Source organism: Coturnix japonica, chromosome 2 (assembly GCF_054131305.1).
Source record: "Coturnix japonica strain WE chromosome 2, WE-NBRP24, whole genome shotgun sequence".
Classification (NCBI taxonomy): domain Eukaryota; kingdom Metazoa; phylum Chordata; class Aves; order Galliformes; family Phasianidae; genus Coturnix; species Coturnix japonica.
Genome location: NC_140664.1, coordinates 116968310 through 116993791, shown reverse-complemented (window position 1 = coordinate 116993791; position 25482 = coordinate 116968310). Strand labels below are relative to the sequence as shown.

General features: G+C 41.7%; 1 protein-coding gene across 3 annotated transcripts; it reads right to left on the bottom strand.

The window, feature by feature from the left end:
- Positions 1 to 740: 740 nt before the first annotated feature.
- ASNS (asparagine synthetase (glutamine-hydrolyzing)) lies at positions 741 to 20173 on the bottom strand. 3 transcript variants are annotated; one of them, XM_085538598.1, is made up of 14 exons: positions 20086 to 20173; positions 19452 to 19476; positions 19099 to 19366; positions 17497 to 17734; positions 16809 to 16994; positions 16599 to 16700; positions 14581 to 14708; positions 13705 to 13831; positions 12235 to 12341; positions 11602 to 11702; positions 10481 to 10562; positions 10085 to 10240; positions 8197 to 8632; positions 741 to 1668 (listed from the first exon to the last, which is right to left on the bottom strand). In XM_085538598.1, the coding sequence occupies exons 3-13, from the start codon at positions 19345 to 19347 to the stop codon at positions 8423 to 8425; spliced, it is 1686 nt and encodes a 561-aa protein (XP_085394724.1). In that variant the 5' UTR covers positions 19348 to 19366; positions 19452 to 19476; positions 20086 to 20173; the 3' UTR covers positions 741 to 1668; positions 8197 to 8422. The 3 variants fall into 3 exon arrangements, with proteins under 3 accessions (XP_085394724.1, XP_085394725.1, XP_085394723.1); XM_085538599.1 differs by lacking the exon at positions 20086 to 20173 and adding an exon at positions 19769 to 19941; XM_085538597.1 differs by lacking the exon at positions 19452 to 19476.
- Between the last annotated feature and the right edge of the window lie 5309 nt (positions 20174 to 25482).

Genomic DNA, 25482 nt, shown 5'->3' with positions numbered 1-25482 from the left:
CACAGCTCCACAAGTCATAAAGGTTGTAGAATTCATGCCTATATATGGGGAATGAATGGTCTTCAGTCCTGAGACCCCTAGCATATGTGCACTTAATGAGAGGAAGGAGAGCAAACAAGGCCTTTCTCCTCAGAAAACAGCTATAATTAGTATTCCCAGTCTAAGATCTTGCCTAAGTAAATGCCCAATGCATATGAATACAAAATAACTATGTCAGATTTCCTTAAATACCTGGCTCTTCCACAAGACCACTTGTCCCTTCTACAGCCTAGCACCTACCTGTTGCTCTTCCTGATGTCACAAGTGAACAACACTGCACCAGAATGTGCATTAGTGTGACAACAGAACATGTGCTGCATCTATTTTTTACTGCAGGCATTTTCATACCATCTGGGCCCTGGGAAGTTCACAGTATCAGATCTTATCTTTACATAGCAGGAGCCAATACTCAAGGAGTATTCCTTGCCCAAATCAAAATATATTTTACTACTTCAAAGAAAACCCAAGCGTATGACCCTTATGTAAATAGGTCTGTAGAAACATATTGTCTTATTCATGGCATGTTTATAACTAACAAGTACACGCAAGGCAAAATATGGCCACTACTTGTAACGCTGGACAGTTCCTGGACTCCACAGTCCCACCGCGAGATTTCTGAATCAAAGATACAAATTCAGAAATTCAAAGAGATTCAGTGGATTAGGAGGGGTGAAAAAAGTAATGAACAGACCATCAATCACTTTATGAGTTATTATTATTTTTTTAATATCAGAACTTCTTATGGCTTTGGTTTCCTTGTCAAGAGGGATGTTTAACTAGACTACTGTCTAGCACAATGGTAGCCAAGTCAGTCTGCAGCACTCATACTTTTGTTTCATGTTACCTTTAAAAAAGCAGCCCCTGTTCCTACACAAGTAATAAAAAAATTGTCCTTAACATCATTAAAAATTCTTAATGAAATCTGTTTTCTTTTCCTTTTTCCATTTTCTTAAGCAAGGTCCCTAATCCCATTGTTTTTGAAGGTGCTTTGTCTGCCTACAATCCATGGTTAAGAGGACTGGCTCATCACACAGTTGATCACACGCAGCTGAGCAGCAACAGTCAGTCTTTCCATCTCACAGTAAGTGAAAAAATGCTTGAAATATTTAGTCATGTAACTTCCATCAGACTGACGCAAATCACCCAGTTAGTGCTGTTTTCAAGAATAACAAATACATTTAAAAGTCGAAGACCCTGAGTTAGAAACAAAGACATAACTCAGCTTCTCTTTGATAACAGTCACGGCTAACTTTAGACAGATGGTGTATTTAAAAGATTCAAAAGGGACACCTTGTGGCTTTGCAGTAACAAGGAAGATTCCCGTTAGTTTCATTTAAGTATGACCCATTACCACCACCGTTATCAACACTAGTAATCACCTTTTCACAGCTACATATTCTTTCCAAAACTAGACCAAGGTTCTCATGAATTACTGGAAAAAAAGTCAGAACAGAGTAATACAGACAAACCCCAATACTGAGGAGTACAAATCACTAAACAGTTCAGGTGAACTTGCCTTATTCTCAGAGGACGCACAACAGTTTGTATCACTTTGCCTCAAGTTCATATTAAAATCTGCTAAATATCTGCGAGGCAAATCAATACATTTGAGACAGTCACATAAGGAACCTGTCATGGTTTTGTAATTTTGCTATCAGTATTCCACATCATAACATCATGTCAAGTATGGATACTTCTGTTGAATGTGCAGTCCACAAAAGAAGACTACATATCCCAGAGAACAACAGGAGTAACAATAAGTCACGGGACCAGGACTCTATATAATCTCGTTCCCAGGCTGGAGTGCCCTCCTTCTTCTCTCGAACTTCTCGGAGAGTGGGAAGCATTCCAGCCGTGTCGCCTAGAGTTCACAGTAGGCCTCTCGGTTTTCGGAGACTCTCTCTCTCTGTTTCGTTCGATTTGTTAGCCTTAATTATATTATATTGTGTTATCTTGTATTTCAATATCATATTTAGTAAAATAAGTTTTTCCTCCTTAGATTGTTGCTGTTTTATCCCACTCCCCTTTTCCCCCTCCTTTCCGGGCCCCGGGGGGGGGGCGTGGGGTGGTTTCCCCTGTCACGGGCATAGGTAAATCTAAGTAACCCGTGACAGATTTTTGGTGGAGAATGCGGGCATAGAGCTTTTTAGCTTTTAGAACAACTCTCTCTTTGCTCTTAAAGAGCTTTGTTACAGGAGTGTTGGGAGTGTTATCTTTCTGTAGCTGCTCACGGAGAACGTGACCTTGAAATACCAGACAAATTGTCAACATTAAGGGCTGCTGCACATTCTCAGCATTGCTATCTAACTTTTGTGTAGAAAACAAAGGGATTTCTTTCTCCCTTAGAGCAAAGCTAGCTAGCTCTGACTTTTACAGAGCCTGCCAGCTATGAATCCACTCTTCATCCCAGTTGCTCTGTTTAAGGGATTGAAAGCAATTATGATCTTCTTAAAGTATTGGTCAACTATTAACACCATAATTTGGTGTTGTGGAATTGTGCAGATATATAGCCTAATAAGGTGGATACTGATGGAGACACCTGCCTGGTACTTTTACGAGATGTGGTATGGTCAGAATTTTGGCATCTACACCCCAGATGGAATTGTGAATCTTACAAACACTTGCATCCCAGATGGAACAGGCAATTTTACAGATACTTGCATCCCAGATGGAACAGGCAATTTTACAAACACCACCATGTTTAATTCATTGTACAGGCTAAAAAAACCCTTTTTATTTAGGTTGTACTCTCAGATTTCCACACGCTTTTCAATAACTGAGATAGGGTTCATATTTGCATTCATGTTATCACTATCAATGCATGCATATATGTTCCTATGCATTCGTTCTATGCGGAAGTCTCCTCCAGAACCAGAGAATGATGACTGGCAGGGAATATGGAAAGGTTTAGGAAAAGTCTTAGAAGCATGGGGACCCGCAGTGTCATGGGATTTCACTCTTGAACACCTAAGGGACCCTAAGAAATTAAGTGAGCATTTGGGTCAGAGATCTAAGGAGGTAAACCTTATGTGGGGTTTGGCTTATGCATACCGTGCTTTGTATCATACTATTCTGGAGAGAGAGAGTTTCCGATCTGAGATTCAAGCCCAAGTTAATTCTGATCAGTCACAGGAGGCATCAGTAGCAATATCAGTTGCCCCTGTGGAAGGCAAGAAATGGAAACGGGTGTCCATGCGTCTAGAACGAAAAGAAGGAGAAGCACAGGGGGGGGCAGCAGAAGACCCAGGTGCCGGGCATGGAGCAGTACCGAAAAAAGCAAAGGCAAAAACCAAGAGGCATGATGAAGAGACTGATGATGAGGAGGAAATCACCTATTGTCGACCTCTGAAGCTGACTGAAATCCAAGGCTCAAGAAAGGAGTTCACACGGCGTCAAGATGAAGGTATCCTTGCTTGGTTGCTTCGCTGCTGGGACAACGGGGCCAACAGCTTGTCTCTAGATGGTAATGAAGCTCGCCAACTAGGAAGCATTGCCCAAGATGCAGGTATCGACAGAGGGATTAGCAGATGTTCGGATGGAGCTGCCACTCTCTGGTTGCGGCTGTTAGAAGCCGTGAGAGAAAGGTACCCCTATAAGGATGCTTTGAAGCCTAAATTTGATAGTTGGAATACCGTCCAAAAAGGTATTCAGCGCCTGAGGGAATTGGCCATGGCGAAAATGTTGTACAGCCCTGATCCAAGCGAACTTGACCCTGAGAGAGTGAGGGCCGATCCTGACATGTGGCAGAAAATCACAAGTACAGCACCAGAGAGAATGGCACAGTCATTGGTATCAGGATCTAAAGGGTTCGTGGACAGATGGCCCCGAGTTGTTGAGCTGATTATAATGCTTCAAACCATCGATCAGCAGCTCCCCCAACTGCATGCCGCAGTTTCTGCCATCTCACGGCTAGAAAACCGAGTAGATGAAATGTGCAAGAAATTGTTTCCATCAAGTAATTGTAATGATCCCGTAATAGTATCAGAAACAACTGATGAAGGTCAATCCTCGTACGGGCCACCAGGTCTAATGAAGGATCTGATCAAACTAGTCCAGTCCTACTCCCCACCTGCATCATCAAAAGTCTCAGCTGTTAAACGCACACGCTTCCCAGCTCGAGCAAAGAACAACAGTACGATTGCACCGCGTGTTTCCATGTGGCGCTACCTACGTGACCGTGGAGAAGACATGAGGAAGTGGCATGATCAGCCCACTTCTGCACTACGAGCACGGGTGAAAGAACTACTAGACATACCAACCACCAGTGGAGTTGCTCCAGTCATCACAGGTAACCAATAGAGGGGCCCTGCCCTCAGTCAGGGGAGGGAAAGGGATAATAGAGTTTATTGGACTGTGTGGATTCGATGGCCTGGCACATCAGAACCACAGGAATATAAGGCGCTGGTGGATACCGGTGCACAGTGCACCCTAATGCCCTCCAGTCATGAAGGGACAGAATCAATCCATATTTCTGGAGTGACTGGGGGCTCTCAAGAATTGACTGTGCTGGAGGCTGAAATAAGCCTCACTGGCAAAGACTGGCAAAAACATCCTATTGTGACTGGCCCAGGGGCTCCATGTATACTGGGTATTGATTACCTCAGAAGGGGGCATTTCAAGGATCCTAAGGGGTATCGATGGGCCTTTGGGATAGCTGCTGTAGACATGGACAACATTAAGCAGCTGTCTGTTTTGCCTGGCCTGTCAGAGGACCCGTCTGTTGTGGGGCTGCTACGAGTAAAAGAGCAGCAGGTACCGATTGCTACAAAGACAGTGCACAGACGGCAGTATCGCACCAACAGGGATTCCTTGCTCCCCATTCATGATTTGATTCGCCAGTTGGAGAATCAGGGAGTGATCAGTAAAACTCACTCACCTTTTAACAGTCCCATATGGCCAGTGCGTAAAGCCAGTGGAGAATGGAGGCTGACAGTAGACTACCGTGGCCTGAATGAGGTCACACCCCCATTGAGCGCTGCTGTGCCGGACATGTTGGAACTCCAGTACGAGCTGGAGTCAAAAGCAGCCAAATGGTATGCCACCATTGACATTGCCAATGCCTTCTTTTCTATTCCTTTGGCTGCAGAATGCAAGCCACAGTTTGCCTTCACCTGGAGGGGCATTCAGTATACTTGGAACCGTTTGCCCCAGGGGTGGAAACACAGCCCAACCATTTGCCATGGGTTGGTCCAAACTGTACTGGAACAGGGTGGTGCTCCTGAACACCTGCAGTACATTGATGACATTGTTGTGTGGGGCGATACAGCAGAAGAAGTTTTCACAAAAGGAGAGCAGATAATCCGGATTCTTCTACAAGCTGGCTTTGCTATTAAGCGAAGCAAAGTAAAAGGACCTGCCCAGGAAATTCAGTTCTTAGGTATAAAGTGGCAGGATGGACGTCGTCACATCCCAGCAGATGTGATCGACAAAATCACTGCCATGTCTCCACCAACTAGCAAGAAAGAGACACAATCTTTCCTGGGTGCAGTGGGCTTTTGGAGGATGCACATTCCAAACTACAGCCTCATTGTAAGCCCCCTTTATCAGGTAACGCGGAAGAAGAATGATTTTGCATGGGGCCCTGAGCAGCAGCAGGCTTTTGAACAGATTAAACAAGAGATAGCCCGTGCTGTAGCCCTGGGGCCAGTACGGACTGGACAGGATGTAAAGAACATCCTCTATACTGCTGCTGGAGAGAAAGGCCCCACTTGGAGTTTGTGGCAAAGAGCCTCAGGAGAGACCCGAGGCCGACCCCTGGGATTCTGGAGTCGATCATATAAGGGGTCTGAAGAGTGCTACACTCCAACTGAGAAGGAGATCTTAGCCGCGTATGAGGGGGTTCGGGCTGCTTCCGAAGTAGTCGGGACTGAAACACAGCTCCTTTTGGCACCTCGACTGCCAGTGCTGAACTGGATGTTCAAAGGACAGGTTCCCTCCACCCATCATGCTACCGATGTCACCTGGAGCAAGTGGATTACACTGATTACACAGCGAGCGCGAATGGGAAACCTCAATCGTCCAGGAATCCTAGAGGTAATCATGGACTGGCCTGAAGATAAAAAGTTTGGAACATCACCAGCAGAAGAGGTATCACGTGCTAAAGAGGCCCCACCATACAACGAATTACCAGAAAATGAAAAGAAATATGCCCTATTCACTGACGGATCATGTCGCATTGTAGGGAAGCATCGCAAATGGAAAGCTGCTGTGTGGAGCCCCACACGACAGGTTGCAGAGGCCACTGAAGGTAAGGGAGAATCAAGTCAGTTTGCAGAGGTAAAAGCTGTCCAGCTGGCCTTAGATGTTGCTGAACGGGAGAGGTGGCCAATGCTGTATCTTTATACTGACTCATGGATGGTGGCAAATGCCTTATGGGGGTGGTTACAGCGGTGGGAACAAAATAACTGGCAACGGAGGGGAAAATCTGTTTGGGCCGCTGAACTATGGAAGGACATTGCTTCCCGAACAAAGAATATGGTTGTAAAGGTGCGTCATGTGGATGCACATGTGCCCAAAAGTCGGGCTACTGAAGAACAACAAAACAACCATCAGGTAGATAAAGCTGCCAAAATTGAGGTGGCTCAAATTGACTTGGACTGGCAGAATAAGGGTGAATTATTTCTAGCTCGATGGGCTCATGAGACCTCAGGCCATCAAGGAAGAGACGCAACATATAAGTGGGCCAGAGACCGAGGGGTGGACTTAACCATGGACGCTATTGCGCAGATTATTCATGATTGTGAAACATGTGCCATAATTAAACAAGCCAGAAGGATGAAACCTCTCTGGGAGGAAGGGCGATGGCAAAAGTATAAATATGGGGAGGCGTGGCAGGTTGATTATATCACCTTGCCACGATCTCGCAGTGGTAAGTGTTATGTACTCACTATGGTAGAGGCAACCACTGGGTGGCTTGAAACATACGCAGTACCCCATGCAACTGCTCGAAACACCATATTAGGTCTTGAGAAACAAGTCTTGTGGCGACATGGCACCCCAGAAAGAATTGAATCTGATAATGGGACACATTTCAAAAATTCTCTTATAAATACTTGGGCCAAAGATCATGGCATTGAGTGGATTTATCATATTCCCTACCATGCACCAGCTTCTGGTAAAATTGAACGATATAATGGGTTGTTGAAAACTATGTTGAAAGCAATGGGTGGTGGAACATTTAAGCACTGGGAGAAGAATCTGGCAGAAGCCACTTGGTTGGTCAATACTAGAGGATCTGTCAATCGTGATGGTCCTAGTCAATCTAGCCCCCTACACACTGTAGAAGGAGATAAGGTCCCTGTTATACATGTAAAGAACATGTTGGGAAAAGCTGTTTGGGTCCTTCCAGCTTCTGGAAAGGGCAAACCTATCCGTGGAACTGTCTTTGCCCAGGGACCTGGGTGCACTTGGTGGGTAATGCAGAAGGATGGGGATGTTCAATGTGTGCCACAAGGGAATTTGATGCTGGGGGAGTGCAGTCAATAATTTTATGTATCTATATATATATATATATGTTTGCATGTGTAGTGTATTTTAGTTATTATAGTTGTACATTTAGTTATGTTACATGCAATTCTACTATTTAGCTATCACAATTTTACATACGTGTATATATATGTATATATATGTATATATTAACCATGATGTAATAATGTAGAATAAGGGGTGGAATGTCATGGTTTTGTAATTTTGCTATCAGTATTCCACATCATAACATCATGTCAAGTATGGATACTTCTGTTGAATGTGCAGTCCACAAAAGAAGACTACATATCCCAGAGAACAACAGGAGTAACAATAAGTCACGGGACCAGGACTCTATATAATCTCGTTCCCAGGCTGGAGTGCCCTCCTTCTTCTCTCGAACTTCTCGGAGAGTGGGAAGCATTCCAGCCGTGTCGCCTAGAGTTCACAGTAGGCCTCTCGGTTTTCGGAGACTCTCTCTCTCTGTTTCGTTCGATTTGTTAGCCTTAATTATATTATATTGTGTTATCTTGTATTTCAATATCATATTTAGTAAAATAAGTTTTTCCTCCTTAGATTGTTGCTGTTTTATCCCACTCCCCTTTTCCCCCTCCTTTCCGGGCCCCGGGGGGGGGCGTGGGGTGGTTTCCCCTGTCACGGGCATAGGTAAATCTAAGTAACCCGTGACAGAACCAAACTCTTCTATAAAGTATTTTCCCATGAATTTCAAAATTTTGGTACAGCAGGATTAATTTTATAATAGACTAATAACCACAAAAAGCTCTTATTTTCAATATTATTTTCAAAATCCTTCTCAAAGACCACTTAAGCTTTAGGCTCGCATATTTATTTTTTCTTTTAAAAGGAGAGCGCATGCAAATTGCTTGCAGCACTTGTATTTAGGGGATTATATCAACAGCTACTCTTGAGCAGCTGACTTGTAATGTTTCAATGTGCGAGCGGAAGGATCAGTTGCTTTAACCCATCTTGGCATCCAGTAGTGGGGCAGCCAGTTGCTTCGCCCTGGGTAGTGCTTCTCAAAGATCTGACGGTAGTAGTAACTTTCTTTTGTTCTAGGAGGATTGAATGGATATTTCTCCGCTGCTTTTTCCAGCAGAAGGTCATCAACCTGCAGAAACAGCAGAATTCACATTAAGCTGCTTTCTAATTAACACAAGCCAATTTGCTGAAAGTCAGTCATAAGAATTCATCACCATAAGTGGCCTATAAGTTTTTAAAGAAACCATACAAACCTATTCTAAAGGCAGACAGAGGTTTCTCACAGGTGAACTTTTGTCACAGGCTCCTTTCCATCTTTACAGACACACAACTACATGTCCAGTGCTGTTAATGTTTCTCTCTGTATTACATGAGATTACATATAATTTCCCTTTGTTATTAAGCTCAAATAACCCCTTTTTTTCTTATCCTTCTCTTCACTGTGAGTCAACTGGCGTAACTTGAAGCAGTCTTCTTCCATGTAAATGGCATCCTTCTCTTTTCTGCTCTTACTGAGCTGTTCACTCTACTTGTACAACTATGCTCTTAGCATCAGAAGACCCAGGATGAAGAGGCAGAAGACACTTGCAGCTGCTGATGTGGCTAAGAAAGAAAGGAAGAAAACCTGCACAACACGCTGTGTAATTCCCCGCAGACATGAAATAAAATTGCCCTTACTACACCATTACAGGCTCAGTAGGGGCAGCACAACACTACTGTGTGACCCAGCTACTTTCTTGCCTGTGGATAAAGTAGAGAAGGGGTCACACAGTTGGTAGTAAGACAGACAAGTGCCCATCCATAGGCCCAACTACAAATATTTCAGCGTAACAGAGCTCTGGTATAAAATGGGTTGTTAATCCTTCTTCTCAGTGATTAACCACCTCTATGCACCAGAGACTATCCTTTGTCTGAAGTCAAAATGCTGTAAGTCTTCAGTGGTTATAAATGCAAAGAGAGGCATTGAAAAACAAAAGGGCTTAGCTAGGCATAGCTAGGAAAAAACAAATGAAATGAACAAGAAAGGGCATTATAGTAATTATACTGTTACTTCACTGCAGAGTAAGTTCATGCAAGTGTCTTCAACTGAAGCAGCTGCTTTGCTTATAGCCCAGAAATTGTGTTTGCCAATATAGAATCTAATTTGCAATCCAGATACTTAAATGACGCTCATTTCCTTACAGTCATTTCTGCCAGGCTCTAGCATTTCTTTATACCTATGATTTCAAATGTCTTTAAGCAACTCCCATCCCGGCCCCATCTCTGATGGCATTTAAGGCCAGGCTGGATGGGGCCCTGGGCAGCCTGACCTAGTGGGAAGCAGCTCTGCCTACAGCAGTGGGGTTGGAACTAGATAATTTTTTAAGGTCCCTTCCAACCCCTGCCATTCTGCAATTCTACAAACTTGGATAGCTGGAAGGCTGCTGATTAAAACTTTTCTTGCTCCTCCACCATGAAACTCAAGTTACTATCATATTTTTTTTTCTCCCAACTAAGCATATGATCTGTTTCCTCTTTGGCAGCAATATCTCAATATAACTAAATGTGAAAGAGAAAAACCCCAAATACTGTGGTACTATACCTGTTGATCAATATAGTCCTGTAGAATAGAAAACCAGGATTTCTTTACTGATGCAATACCATCACTGAAAGCTTCTTTGGGTCTCCAGAGTATTTCTTTGGGAAGCAAGTTGGAATCTTCAAAGGATTGCCTTAAAAGGTATTTTTCGATTCCATTCTATTTGCAGAATGACAAACAATGCCATAAGTCTCAGGAACTGCAGTACAAAGATTTAAATACTTGGCTAAGAAATTATTTCCTTTCAAAAGGAAACAGAAAAGAGTACCCAGTAGTCCAATATTTCAATATATTTAAAATCATACTTGATCACATGGAATTCAGCATTTTGATCATGCTTAGAACACACAGTTGCTGATTTTTAAGTTTGTATTTGGGTTCAAATGTAGTTTTACACACCTTTGGAATTCGCAGTTCTGCTGGTAGAGATAAATAATAAGAAGTAAAGCGATGATCCAAAAACGGGACTCTGAGCTCAAGACTAAATGGGGGAGAAAAACAGAAGAGATACTGAATTAATCCAACACATGAGTTACTTATAAAATCCGTAACAGTTAAGCTGTCTTTGTCTTTCACATCAGCACGAGATTTTCTGCTTTTAATTGGAAGGAATTTCACTTGTATTCATGACTAACTCATGACTAATTCATGAATAACACCATTTAATTCATCATTTGGAGAGTTAAGTTTATTGTCTGAGTGGATTAACTACAGATTTCAGATGATTTATGACGCCATCTGCCGGACAGCTTCCTGTACAATGAATTTACAAACTACAGTCCTGCAGGATTTGCAACATCTGTTGTTTCACATAAACAAAAATACATTGAAAAATCTGTTTGCCTCTAGAGAGCTACCAAGAACCAGCAAGCTGCTGAGTGGGATTTGCATCAGTATTTGTAAAGATGTCACAGAATCAAGCAAAGATTTCTACTGTTATTTCTGAAATCGACATTTGTATGTCCAGAAAATGTTGAAAGAGCCTGTATAGACACCAATCAGCTGTTGCCTACTTATCCTGTAGCATATGTAGGATATGTCAGTAGCAAGTACACAAATACAGTCTTTCTGCTAACATTCTCTTATAGATGACATGGCTTTTAAGGACACTTGAAAGCAATAAATAACATTAGAGTAATGTAGGCAACAAATAAAATTACAGTAACTGTGTCTTTGGTAGGAAGAACCATTCTCAGTGTTTTCCCTCAAGAGACATTAAGCTTCTTAACTTCAAAGGCAAATGGAGATGCTATACTAGATACAGAGTTCAAGCAGAGAACAGACTGCATCCACTTTGTTACTATTGCTCTTAAGACTGATGTAAACTACTCTGATGAATCAGAGTAGTTTAGATCCAGACAATAACAAAGTTATCACGTGACACAATATTCTAAAGCATTCAGTAGTTCAAGCAGCAACAAGTCAACAAGTAACCATTACAGTCTTCTCAATGGCAAAGGAACTTCTATTATCTTGCTCTTAAATCAGGTGTCCTCAGCATCCAAGAGACCACAACCTACCCATGTGCTGCAGTAGTTCTGTCTGCACGGAGTACATCAAACAGGTAGAGCTCCTTCAGAAGCCTCTCACTCTCTTCTGCAGCCTCCTCAGGAGATGGTGCCTGTAACCAGACACGTGTATGTAGCATGAAAATCTAATACAACTGCAGTAAGGAAACCATTACTCACTATCCTACATTTGCATGTGCCCAGCAAGTCTGTGACAGGTGACTAAAACTTGTCCAATTTGCACACTAAGATTCCCAGATATCTACTTACAGAAATAAGCAGTCTCTCTTCAAGTACAAAACAAAGGTGTAAGACCAATGCACCCCTTTGCAAATGCATCATTGTAAATTGGAAGCATACAGAGTCCTAATTTTAGTTATATTCACTTTCAGGAGCTCAAGCAAGACTCGCCCGGTCTGAGAACTAGCAAAGAATACACGCGAGAAGTAACAGTCCAAGCAAGTTTGAAGAAGTTACTTTTCCAAGTGATCGAGTCCCTTGGATTTTATACCACCTCAAGAGAAAGTCTCAACAGGTATATAGCTGTGAGGACAACTCTCAAACTTTATGCCTTGAAATCTCAGTAGAGATTTTCTATTTAAGGGGAGAACAAGAAGTCCAAGGGCCTGCTGGAAATACACTTACTTTATGAAAATATATATATCCTTGAGTCAACTCATCTGATCCTTCTCCCGAAAAAATGACCACACTGTCTGTTTTCTTGCGTATATATTTGGAGACAAGATACATACCTTAAAAGAAGAATGAAGTTATTAAAATACAGCTGTATATGATATGCACAGCTGGTACAGTTTTAATTTAGTATCTTAGAAGTTTCTTGCTTACAATAATTTCTCCTGTAGCAGAGAACTGCAGTGCACTAACATGCACTAACATGCAACAACCTCGTTGTTGTTCAAAGCCAACCATCACCAGCCACACAAACTAAATGCTGCACATACATCTAAACTGTGTACTTACAGTTTGCACTCAAAACATGAAAGATGTGTGCATTAGTCATCTTGGGAATGCTGGAAGATTCCCATGGGAACAAACACAGAAGTTCTTCCAACTCAATTAGAAATGAAGCATGTTTAATCTCAGCAGAGTGCTGAAAAAAAACAAACCTTCCAGCTTTGGAGAACAAAAATACCAGCAAAATTTGCTGCTTATCTCTGCCACTGTGGATTAGACCAGATAAGGCCATCTTTTTTTTTTTTTTTTTTGAAAAAGTATTTATTAACAATATGCTTTTGTAACAGAAGTATTAAAGACCGATTGAAAAGGAACTATTTTACTATATTTCTTGACAGGAAATAATCACAAAATAAGGAGAGCAGATGAAAAGTTGGCTTTATTTTTCAAACAAATGTTTTCAGTATTTCACACTGCAAAATGTAAAATTCCATTCAGGTACCTGAGTTTTCAAAACTGTTTTATCTATATGGCTTATTAATTTGTTTACAAAGCTATAGGCTGATGTAAATGTAACTGGGTAAAATGTCACAGCTTGCATTAGGCACAAGGCCACACTAGATTGGGGCTTTTCATTCTTATCATGTTGATAACTTAGTTTTCTAAAGACCTGTTAGTGACTTCTGTCATTTCTCAGAATCAAGCATACATTAGGAGAAGTCTACCTGACTTCAATGTGCATGTATTACCAGGTGGTGATAATGAATAGTTCACTTTAGTATTAAGATTATGCAAGAAATGTGGTAACCATCCATAACTGCTCCACTATGGTAACACTGAGTGCCTCAAACACTATGCCTTAAATACAGGTTATGCCTCATATAACCTGTATGTTTTCCTTCTTCTTCCAAGGTTCATACTTATCAGAATGGAAAACCTAGACCCACAGATCAAATATTTTTTATCTCACATTCTTTTTTCTTCACAAAGTTTCAGGAATAGCTTTTAACAGTAACTTATACAGTCAGTGACTTTGAAAATGATAACCAGTTTGGCCTAAATGTGATGTCACAGATGAGAGTTGGAAGCAGGAACTCGGGAGTCTCAGTTCCCAAGTTCTACAACAGTTAATGATGAAAGAGTTTTGCATAGAATGTTATTAAAGCAATACAAAACGAGTATTGCTATTAAAAATCTTACCGATTGAAGCTCTTACTGTTGTTATATCATAGGTTTCCAAAGAGAAGATAACCTCCTCTACTGCCTGAATTCCCTCTTCAGAATTAAATATTACTTCATGGTGCTCACTGCCTATATGTGCTGCCACCTGTTGGCAAGAAGTTACAATAATGTATCACTCTTCAATTAAAACATTTTTAAACACTCCCATTGGAAGCATCAGCTCCCTTATGACATAAACAGTGAGAATTATAGGACTTAAGGACAAGAAAAGACAACACTGTAGCAGCCACTCCCACTTGCAGTGGTACTTTGTCAAAGGGAACACTTCCCAACTATACAGTGCTCAGTCACGATTGGAGAATGTTGGACTGCCTTCCCAAAGCCTAACAGAAGCTGCAGAGGATTTAAATACTCTGCAGTTTACTCAGAAGAGAAAAGGCAGCTCAAAAGTTATGACAGCTGGATATCCAAAGGGTACCACAGATACCCAAACATTTGTACGTGGCTCTTAATTCAAGATGCTGACAAGGAACTTGAAGTATTTAACTTACAAACAAATGACATTTGCAGAGGAACAATAGCATGGTGACTGACCATAAAAAAAGAGAGGTTTTAGGAGTAGGACACCATTCTGAAGTGCAGTTTCCTTTAGTAACAATAAAGTAATAGCCCATCACAAAAGGTCTTCCAAAAAAATAAAGAAAAAATAGCTAATCCTCTTTTTGTAGCCATTAATTAAGCGGCAGATGTTGCACTAAATGATTCACAGCCAACTGATTTACATCTTAACATTTTAATCAGCACCACAATCAACACCGCATTAAGAAGTTAGCACAATTAACATGCATTCTTTAATAACAACTCCGAACAACCTGGAAACAATATTTACCATACCTTTCTGGCAGCCAGTAAATCAGGACTGTTTTCCATCCCAATTGCAAAGGTTTGTAGTGGATATTTTATGTTCATTTCTTTCATCAGTTTCAGAAGAACAGCTGCAACCAAGCTGGAATCTAAGCCCCCTTTTACAAACAAAACAAAGAACAAAATGCCAGATTATTTGGTTTGATGACTGACTGTTTTTTATTTCCTCCTAGGGGCACTAACTCTAGATTGCACAATTTCACATGCAGGTTTCATTTTTAAGCAACATGAATTTAAAGCACTTCTGTAAAGCCGCACATTTACCTCTGCTTAACACTGTACGACTAGAGATGTCCTTTCTCAACTCTGCTACAGCTGGGTTTACTCTTCATCTCAAAACTGCTCTCCATCATCTTCTACATATGTTACCTTACTAAAAAAACTAAGCAAAAATTGTTTTCAATTTGCTGTTTGAATAAAACAAAGCAAAAACCCATTGTTTGACCTACAACAGAACATTTGGTGTAAGAATTCCATCTTTCCTTGATCATTTTTCAAAAGCATGTTTGAGTGAAATACATTTGAACAGTTTGGAAAACAGACAAACAATAAAATGCCAAGAGACATCCTAAGACTCTTCTGTTTTACTCAGAATAGCTAGTTCTGCTGCTCCTTGTCCACTTCTACTTGTTGCTCTCCCTTTTAAGTACTGAGCAAAGCACAGTATCTGTTCTCCTGTATTTGCCTGCAGTTCTAGCAGAGAAGTCAGTATGTCCTTTTGCTTGTTTCCTACACTCTGTACCTAGTTTTTCAGCTGAGTGCATTAGCAAACATTCCCACCCTGATCACTCACAGTGGGAACCTTTCCCTGACAAAAAATTTCCCTTTAGAAATTATGTGAATTACACGCAAAGTGAGAGGAAAAACAGCACAGAAATCAAACTGAGTGCTTGGGATTGAAAATCAGGGAAATGTGAACAACTGTGTTTCTACTGTGAAGCTGACTTCCAATCCCTTTGAGATTGGTAAAGCAAGCATCTCTATCTGTGATGTTCCAGGTACACTCAAAATTGTGAAGCATGGAGACACTCTGGTATCTTACTAATACAGGACTTGAGTTTTACCACTGATATGCAGTGTACATGTGGGTACCAACTGAGTAATCTACTGTCCTCTCATTTAAAAAGCCTGTTCCAAAACAAACTTTTAGATATTTACTGTGTCTGAGACATTCCAGCACTGCACATCTCCATGCTTCATTTACTTCCCTCCTTCTTTTTATCATGTCATAGCAAAGAAATACTCCAATATTCCTGGACCAATAATCTCCTGGACTGTTCTCTCTCATTCAGATGCACTCTTGCTAGGATACGTGAAAAATGAGCATAACTGCTGATGTTCAGTGCAAGAATAAACAGTGTTATCAGAACTCTACCCAGAAATACCAAGAAGTGCTACAAAAGCACAGTGAATAAGATGCCAGTCCCACGGCTACACAGCCTTACCTCCGCAAGACTGAACCACCGCATCACTCTGATCACCTAAGTCAGAAATCAACTTCTTGTACTACCACAAGCTACTACCTCACCTGAAAATGAGTGAACTAAGTAATTTTGGTCCAGAAGCTCCCCTGTAATTTGGTAAACAAGCGGCAGTCTGTGATGTACAGTAAGGCAAAGAATATGACAAGTAAGAATTTCAGTACCATTTGCTTTCTGAAACAATCCTCTCTTTTACGCTTCAGAGTATATTTGGTGATTTTTCAATAAAACTATCTTTTTCTCTTCTTAGTTAACAATGGTTATTTCCTCAACAAGACGACATCCCAGCCTAGAGCAAACTTCACAAGCATACGACTTTCAAGATATTTGTAAACTAGAAAACTTTATCACAGACCATTAAGTTCTCTGTAACTAAGAAAGCAAATAGAAGACTCAGATCACTTCAGGCACATCACAGCAGAACAGTCAGTATTCTTTCCTCTAATTGGTCGATGATGGCTGGGAAGTGAAAGAAGACACAGAATAGTTGCTTTTCGTGCTATTTACCTGACAAAAGACAACCAATCCTTCTGTGAGCCATCAAACGCTTTCTAACAGCATTTTCAAACAGAACACGGATGTTGCTCTTCACTGTTTCAAGATCAAAGCCTGTCCGGAAGAAAAAAGACAAAACCAAAAGATAGTTTTATAACCAAAGATGATGAGTTTATTCATACTTTTTAATCAGGACTAATAAGAAATGATTTGCTGTGCTACCTGAAGGCAGATTTTCCACTGTATCACAAGCAGCGTGGAGTGGTTCATCTTTATAGCTATGAAACTTTACTACTTCTACTGACGCAACCTTGCCAGAGGGCTTCAAGTCCAGCACTTCATAATGACCCGGAAGAAATGGTTCCACTTTAGGAAATAAGGATGTTGAATGCTTTAAGTTGATAAGTCCTATAGATAAAACAGGAGGAAATAAAAAAAAGAGAGAGAGTTTAACCTGGAATATTTAAGGTATACTTCGCTAAACTTCAGATTTGTTTATGCAAGTGTTAAAACTAGAGAGAGTTACTTACAAATAAATACATAAATAACAGTGAAAGTGTCGTCACAAAGGAAAAACAAACAAACAAACACCATCTCATCATATAAAATAAGCATCCATTAAAAAATTATCCAAAGCTACAAGAAATTTCAGTAGGGTTTTAAAATTCTTGGCTTTTACAGATCATTGTATCATAGTATCATAGTCTCGTGCGGGTTGGAAGGGACCTTAGAGATTCTAAGTTCTTGCGGCATTACATCCCATTGAATGCCAGGAACAAATTCTAATATCATTTATTGAAGCATAAATCCAGCCTAGCTCTATAGACTACATTTCAACTTTGGGGTAACTTAAGTATCTTGTGCCTCCAATAACAATACTTAATACTAGATGCTCAACACAACTGTTTACCTTTTGCCTCAGAACAGACACCCAAAAATCCATCGTCAGTCAGCACCTTGAACAGTGGTCTGACTCCATAGGTATCTCTTGCCAGAAACACTTTTCTGTTTGCTGTGTCCAGAAGGATGAAAGCAAATACTCCATCCAGCATAGATGCTGTTTGTTCTATTCCTCCTCTGTTGTAAAGATGAAGGATAACCTCACCATCTACCAGTGTTTGATACTCAAATCCAAACTGCTTCTGCAACTAAGAAAAGAAACACACAAACAGTTGCAAATACTGCTTAACAATTGAAGGAAAAACAAAACAAAACAACCATAAAGGAAACTTGCTAAAGAAAATAAGGGTTTTTGTTTTGTAAAACAGAGCACTAAGTTTCATAGATATTTCCAACAAAGAAGGAAATTACACTTTTGTTCTCAAAATATTATCCAGGACCGTCTCAAAGCCAACACAGACTAATTCTGCAAACTCAAGCAATGTGCATTATGGCCTGTTTTCAGGGAAGCACTTCTGTTAGGAGAAATAAAACTGCAGGCACACAACCCTGGCTTTAAGAAGCACATCTTCCATAGAGAAAAGGCAGAAGGAGGCAGCCACTGGTTCTAAAAATCCCACTCAAAACAGGACCGGAAACAGAAGACAGCTGCATTAAGACCAAGCATAATTCATGTTCTTCTAGTGCTGCTTCTAGCGGCCTTTCAACAACTTTTGGACACCTAGGGGTTGAAGATGGGGGATGGTGGGAGTTTGTTTCAGTTAAACACTAGAAAGTGAAGAAGCTCCATATAATCAGTGCTTTTGCATTTTAACTTATGTTCTTTGGCTTTAATGCTATTCATGGGACAAAGATTTTGCTCAAATTGATCAGATATTAAAATAACTAAGGCATTGCCCTAAATACAATGGCCATTTCACCAATGATTCTTTCATAGGTAAGAAAAAGAAAGAAGGCTCTAAACCAAGGTAAGGAAAACAGCCAAACAAGTTCCTGCTGACAGAACACCAAATTTTACGGAATTACATTTCCCTTAGGTTTCTGTGTGTAACATGAACTGAGAGTGATTTTTACTCCATACAGCAAAAATATAACGCAAAACAAAATGAATATTACAGACTGCTGATACAATACCCTTCACACACACTTTGCCCTGCCATATGTACATCCTACCTTTCAGATACCCAGATACTTAATAGATTAAATAATATTAGTCCACTTCCTACTCAACCAAACTCCCAATGACATCACTGACAGCAGCCCGACTTCAAAACTGCTGTGTGTTAGAAATGTAAGACACTTCAGATTCATGTATTTCTAATACCACCATGCTCAATTTCTGATCCATTTTAAGCATTTAGTTGCAGCATGATTCAGAATCAGTCAAAAACCGTAAGCTGTTTTATACTCTAATTTTGGATGACCTGAATCACTTCCCTTTACAAGAAACACATCTCAGCACTGGCACACGAAGTTCAGCAGCAATATACAAACCATATGGACAATGCTCTCAGGCACAGGATATGGTTTTGGGCAGTCCTGTGTGGAGTCCCACTGTCTCAATGATATCTGAGCTCAGGATATGCTATGATTCTACGACCCATACACTTACCTGTTTGAAATTGTAGATTTCTCCATTGTAACACAGCCACAGATAAGGGAACTTCTTCACCCGGATCGGCTGCATGCCATACAGCTGGTCAACAACCGCAAGGCGGTGAAAACCAAAACAACAGTTGGTGAATCCATTGACATTCTCAAAACGAAATGCATCAGGACCTCTATGCGCTATCTTCATGGCACTCAGACACTGGACAGAAAGGCATTCATCACTTCCAAACAAGGCCCAGATACCACACATTGTGAAGCTGCTGAGTTACCTGGACATGGAAAACACGTTCAGTAAGCACACAGAATCACCTAAGCTGAAGGAAGCCTTACAGAACATTAAGTCCAATCACCTACCTGACCTACATGCAGGAAATGACAGCTGGAAAGCACGGATACAAGATGTTGATAAATAAAAAAAGCAGGCTATCAACTGCTGGACTATAAAGATAATTGATAAAGAGAGCAGCAGACCTTATTAACACAAGGTAAAACTCAGCATGCAGGTATGATAAGCAACCCTCGACCAGCTCAAGAAATTCAGTTTAAGCAGCAGGAAAGGACAGGCATTCAGCCTCATTAAGTGCCATCAGAATGCTTGCCCATCACCACCGACCTACTGGTCGGACCAGAGCCGGGTCTGGAGAAGGCAGCAGCAGGGCAATAAGCGATACCTGTACGCTCCTTCCCCATCCCGTGCATCAGGCTGCCCCTCCCCCCTGAGTCTTCTGCTCTTCCATAGAACCAAACAGCGAGCAATCCGCGACAGCCCGCCCCTCAGCCCCAGACAGGCGATCACACCCGACCTCCCAGCACACCAGAATCTCGAGTTCCCCCTCCCACAGATGGCCTGGGCCGCCCCTTCCTCCGCGGCCCCGGGCAGCCACCCTCCAGCCCCAGCCTGGCTGAAGAACGGCGGCGGGCGAGGGCCCGGAAGGAGCGGCGGGGTGACCCTGCAGCCCGCCGGTCCCACGCCCGCCCGGGCTCCTACCCCGTGCCGGCCGCCTGCAGTAGTGCCGCTGTCCGAGCTGCGCCGAGCAGAAAGAAGCGGCCGCGGTGCCAGGCAGCGAGCGGTAGCCGAGCTCCTCCCCTGCCGCCTGCTGAAACCCGCGGGCAGGTTTCATCATACGGCGCCCGCCCCCGGCTCGGGCAGGCCGAGGCCGGCTCGTTGTGGCAGCCCAGAGTTGAAGGCTGCCCCTTAGGGCCAGGAATCCGGAGTGCGCCGTCCCTTGTAAAGAAAAACGGGAGCCTTTAGGCGATGTGGCACTCCTTAGGTTCATAGTGAGGTTTGTGAGGGTGATCTGTAGCCGTCAGAACTCCGCCATGGGGTTGCCTTATTGGGTTCGGTTTGGGGCCCCTCCCTACAAGAAAGATATGCAGGCCCTGGAATGTGCGGAGAAGGGCAGCGGAGCTGTGAGAGTCTGGAGCACAAGGGATTTTGATGCCTGTGTCAGCTTCATTAATGGGCAGTTTTGCCTTTTTCCCTTTGAAAATGCTGAAGTGAATTCTTCAGAGAAAACTAGGAAGAGAAGTGCTAAATATAAACTTTTATTCTCCACACATCGCAGAATCACAGAATGACCCGGGTTGGAAGGGACCTCAAGGATCATGTAGTTCCAACCCCCTGCCTGGCAGGGCCACCAAACATACACATTTACTAGATCAGGTTGCCCAGGGCCCCGTCCAACCTGGCCTTGAGCACCTCCAAGGACGGGGCATCCACAACCTCCCTGGGCAGCCTGTTCCAGGGCCTAACCACTCTCCTAGTGAAGAACTTCCCCCTAGCATCCAACCTAAATACTTCAACTTCAATACCTAACATCCAACCACATACTTCAAGAAGGCTGTTAGTAGTCACACGCAATGGCACTTCATCATTTCCTTTAGCTGACCTCCTTCCCTGAAGGAGCTTTCACAAGTATTCCAGCTTTCCCATTTCTGTATGCCAAGATCACAGCCTTCTTTGTAGACTCTTTGCAAACAGACTCATTCCTATATTCTTTATTATTCTGATGTTTGACAGGCTTAGACTGGCCTTTGACAGCTGCAGATTTCAACTTGTGATCAACTCCCCTAGAGATGGGCCTGAATCGTGGATGCTGGTCTGTTAGTTATACTTGAATCATGTTGAGTTCTAATAAAGCTACATTAAACTGAGTTTTAAGACAGAAGTCTGGTTAGTCAGGTGTGTTACAGTCCTTGGTGTACTCAGGTGGAAGTACTGGGCCTGCTTGGAAGGTTTCGGGAAGATCTAGTCAACCTTTTAGTACCCCTTCAGTATGGCCACTGGATATTTATGGACAATTTGAGGGATTTGGCTGTGGGGAGTAGAGGCATATGTGCCTTGTCCACACCCTTATGACATCCTTTGCACCCGATATCCATTTTTAGCATGAGCCAACTGCCCTCCATTTAGCCTTACACATCATGAATTGCAACATCATTTCTAATCCTAACCGATGTAGTAATGGAGTCATGGGAATAGGCCGTTTCCAGATGCTTTGAGTAATCCTTTTTTCTACTCTCAGGGACTGGATGTTCGCGCTATAAGCTGGGCACAGATCTCCAAGAATCCTCTATTTTTCAGTTTGAACTTTTTTCTTGCACATATTTGCTGCAGTAGCACATCACCACACATCATCATAGGCTCACCCGAATGGGATATGCTACTATGACTTGTTCGTGTATGTGAGCACCCACAAACGACTTTTGTGCAGAAGGCTGTGTACCACATACACCTCCTGTTCCTGCATGCATACTGTGACAAGAACGTGATGCTGTCCTCAGGGCAGGGAGAACCAAGTGGCAAACAGCAAATGCTCTTCCTGGCAGCAGCCTAGTATACATTCTAGGACGGGAACTGAGCTTGAAAACAAAAGGCTGTTTCTGCTAATGTAGCCAATAGAAACATCCTTATGCCACGACAGCCTTGACAGCCTATTACACATTGGAAGAAATTACTTGATGGGCTGGACCCAGTGGAAGCTGGAGATCAGTTCCTTCCACAAATGCATGGGTTGGCATAGATAATATATCTCATACTCGGTCTGTCTTTACAAATACAAAAATGTTCAGTTTGATACATGCGCGTTTACTAGGTGATATCTGTAGTGCCAGGTGGTCTGATAATACCTCTCACAATTGAAATGCATGATTATATGTCAGGGGTATGTGTGTGTAGAGTGCAAAGCCCCTTTCCTAATTTGGTTTTCCTTCCCCAGGAGAACAGTAACATGATGTGCTAAATAGGCAAAAGTTTGAGTGATTGCACTCAAGCTCTCAGGCAGCAACATGCTTTAACACTTAGATCTAAATGGGAAAAATAAACCCAAACAACCAGAAAACAGAAGCTGTCAGGGTGAAAAGCTGTTTTCAGATCTGTAGCTTGAAGCAAGATAGATAGGCTCACATTTGTATCACTCAGTCTACCTTTTACCCAGTGGAATTGCACCCCATGTCAGAGACCTTTGTGATTGCAGCTTCTAAAGGTCTTACCATCCTATAACTGCACTGTCTGCTCCTACAATTTTGAATATATCTCTTTTTCTTTCAGTCCTTTGTGTTCTCTTTTCATCCTTTGGAGACATGTAAAGGATATGCAGACTTTTTGTCCTCCAGACAAAATCCTCTCTCTCTTGGTATAAAAAGTAGTTGTCTGTTCCACTGGGAGTTCCTTTTGCTATAGACTCTCTCATTTAATCCTTTTTCTTTTCTTTCTGCTTAATTATGTTAAGCTTCAAAACAAATAAGACTTGCTCTGACCTCAGAGCTAAGAGGTCACAGCACTGAAGTGTTAAAAGAATGTCTTTTCTAGAGCTGGGCATTCAGACCTTCAGTAATGTACTAAGAAGGCATGTCTAGTGCAGCAGCGAGGGAAAACACAAAGTAAGGTGATTTGTTACTGCCTGCACAAAAGACTGAGCATTTTACACTGCCGCAGCATCCTTTCTAATGCCCCGAGTCCTTCCATTATCCCCCATGTTTCTTAGCACAGATGAAAAAAGGTTGCTGAAAGAGCTGCTGGCCATACAGCGCAGATTGCAGGCATGGCATATGGCATACCAACGGGTCTTTTGTGAGGAGGCCCCAGACCACAGAGGAATGAGTTGCTGACTTTAACTGAATAACAGTCTTGGCTAATGAGAAGAAATCCAGTGTAATTCATGCTCTTATCCCTGGGGGGAGGGGAAGAAACCTCTAAACCAAAGAACTATTACATATGCTTTTTACACAACTTGCAAAACAAGACAGGAAAAAAAAGTTTTCTGATGCTAATAAGCAGAATAATTCTCCGGAGCTTTAATCATACTGGTAGAACTCCTTTAAATCCTGCTTCTTTTTCATACAGTACAAAAGATCAGGTGTCAGCTGAACTGGCCTTTAACAGACGTACTCAGTGTAGCAGGATTAATGGCAAATCGCAATCTGCAGTTCACCTTTTTCACCATGGAGCACCCATTGTGATATTTTGCCCAATTCAGCAGATGTTTTATTACAAACAATATCCAGAATACAGCTGAATTCCACTGTAGAAGCCATGGGTAGCTGGTGTAAATTTGTAACAGCAAAACCTGTGTTTGACCATTTATAACAGTCTTAATACTCATTGGAATGTATTTTTTATTTGGAATTACTTGATTTGGTTCTAACAAAGTCATTATCACGCACATCAGTGGTGCAGCTCCAGCCTTTTAAAGCATTGTATTTCACTTTATGTCTGGAAGATACCAAAAGCATCCAGTGAAATTGCTTAAATGCACACATTTGCCCTCCTAAATGCAATTTAGAGGGGGAAGAATGACAATTATGGAATACTGTCTGAAAGGTAAAATCATCATTTGGTTTATAAAGGGCTGAGAAACTAAGCTATTCTGAAACATATGAGTGCAGCTGCACTTTCCCATCACTAGATAGTGCTATTGGCTCAGAGTGAGAAGTCGTCTCCCTGTTGGTATTGCAGCTATCAGAAATAGAGGTGTGGAACAAATGCAGCGAAGGTCTTTAATGAAAGAAGTAGGCTGGCAATTGCATTGTAGAAAATGCAGCGTGGAAAACAACTGCACTAACACATACACTAAGCCAATTATTTTCTTGTTTTCTCACACAAGTGCATGCTGAAACCCAGCTTACTGCACAGTCAGTACGTGGGGCCTTCTTACTAATCCATTAGATCAAGCAGTAGAAAAGCCTTCAAATGATTGCATTGTTTCTTTATTACAGCTATTTACTCTGTACTCTAGCTATTTGACACCCCCCCATGAATTAGTCCTGAATGCTTTACAGAGGTAATTATTGTTACTAGCGTTATGCCAGTAGTAAAATGGTCATGTCTCTCCTCTCTGTTCTTCCATAGCCAGAAAACCTCAACAACAGACTTTGTAGAAATAGCTTTGTTTCTTTACATGTAAAGAAAAGATAACATGAAATAATTCTTCCTAATTCGAAGAAAACAACTGATGAGACAAAAATCAGTAGAAAACTAATTCTAAAGAAACATATAATGCAGTATCAGTTCAAAAGGACCAAAAGAATTGAACAACTAACAGTTGGAAAGTAAGAGAAAACTTTGTTCTGCATGTTAATTTGTACCTTGTTTCTCATCACAGATATTTCAGGTAACAATGTATTTCTAGTAATGCAAAAGCTTGATTTCCAACATTAATTCCAACATCTTTAAGCTTTCCACGTTATTCTGTTTTCTAAGGAAAAGTAAGGTAACATGAATGAACTAAAATCTCCTGTTAACTCTCACCCTAGCACAAATATATGATATTGATGCTTGAATCTCTGGCATCCAGCCATGGAACCTTTTTGCTTTTGCCAGGAAAAAGGTACGAGACAGGCAAACAAAAGAATGTACCCACAAGTGTTGGCTACACTTCAAGCCATTCTGAAATGTACCTCTTTTGGTTGGGACCTTTCATGTGTCATTTCTATAGGATTTGACAGAGAAAGTATTTGCACTGGTTACCTTTTAGCTTGCACGTAGATGCAGAATAAATGGAAATGTACTTATCTGTACAGAAATATATCAGTAACAAGAATAAAAAGAGATCCATTTTTCTTAAGTGCCAAAGTTGGTTTATCAAGGCCATTTCTACAAACAAAGCAGGGCCAGAAAGTACATTTTGTTATGGCAGCCTGACTAATTATTAGCTCAGCTGTCAGTGTGATTTATGTCCATACCAAGTAGCATTCCTTGAGAAAATCTCTGGGCATGGATTACAGAATAATACATGCCAAGAGGTACTTCTAAAGAGCGCTGCGGACAAGACTGAGGTTTCACTCCATCCATCCAAGGGAATACCAGCAGACTTCACAACCCTTCAATGTTCCTGCATGCCTTCCCATCACACACCACAGTACTGAAGGCAAATACCATTTTCTA

What these genes read in the sequence shown, in the direction of transcription:
- ASNS (XM_085538598.1), bottom strand. Translation starts at nt 19,347, where the DNA reads ATGTGTGGTATCTGGGCCTTGTTTGGAAGTGATGAATGCCTTTCTGTC. An exon ending in AGTGGAAAATCTGCCTTCAG is followed by an intron (nt 16,701 to 16,808) that starts GTAGCACAGCAA and finishes TCTTCCGGACAG; the next exon opens with GCTTTGATCTTGAAACAGTG. An exon ending in AACAGTAAGAGCTTCAATCG is followed by an intron (nt 12,342 to 13,704) that starts GTAAGATTTTTA and finishes TCTTCTTTTAAG; the next exon opens with GTATGTATCTTGTCTCCAAA.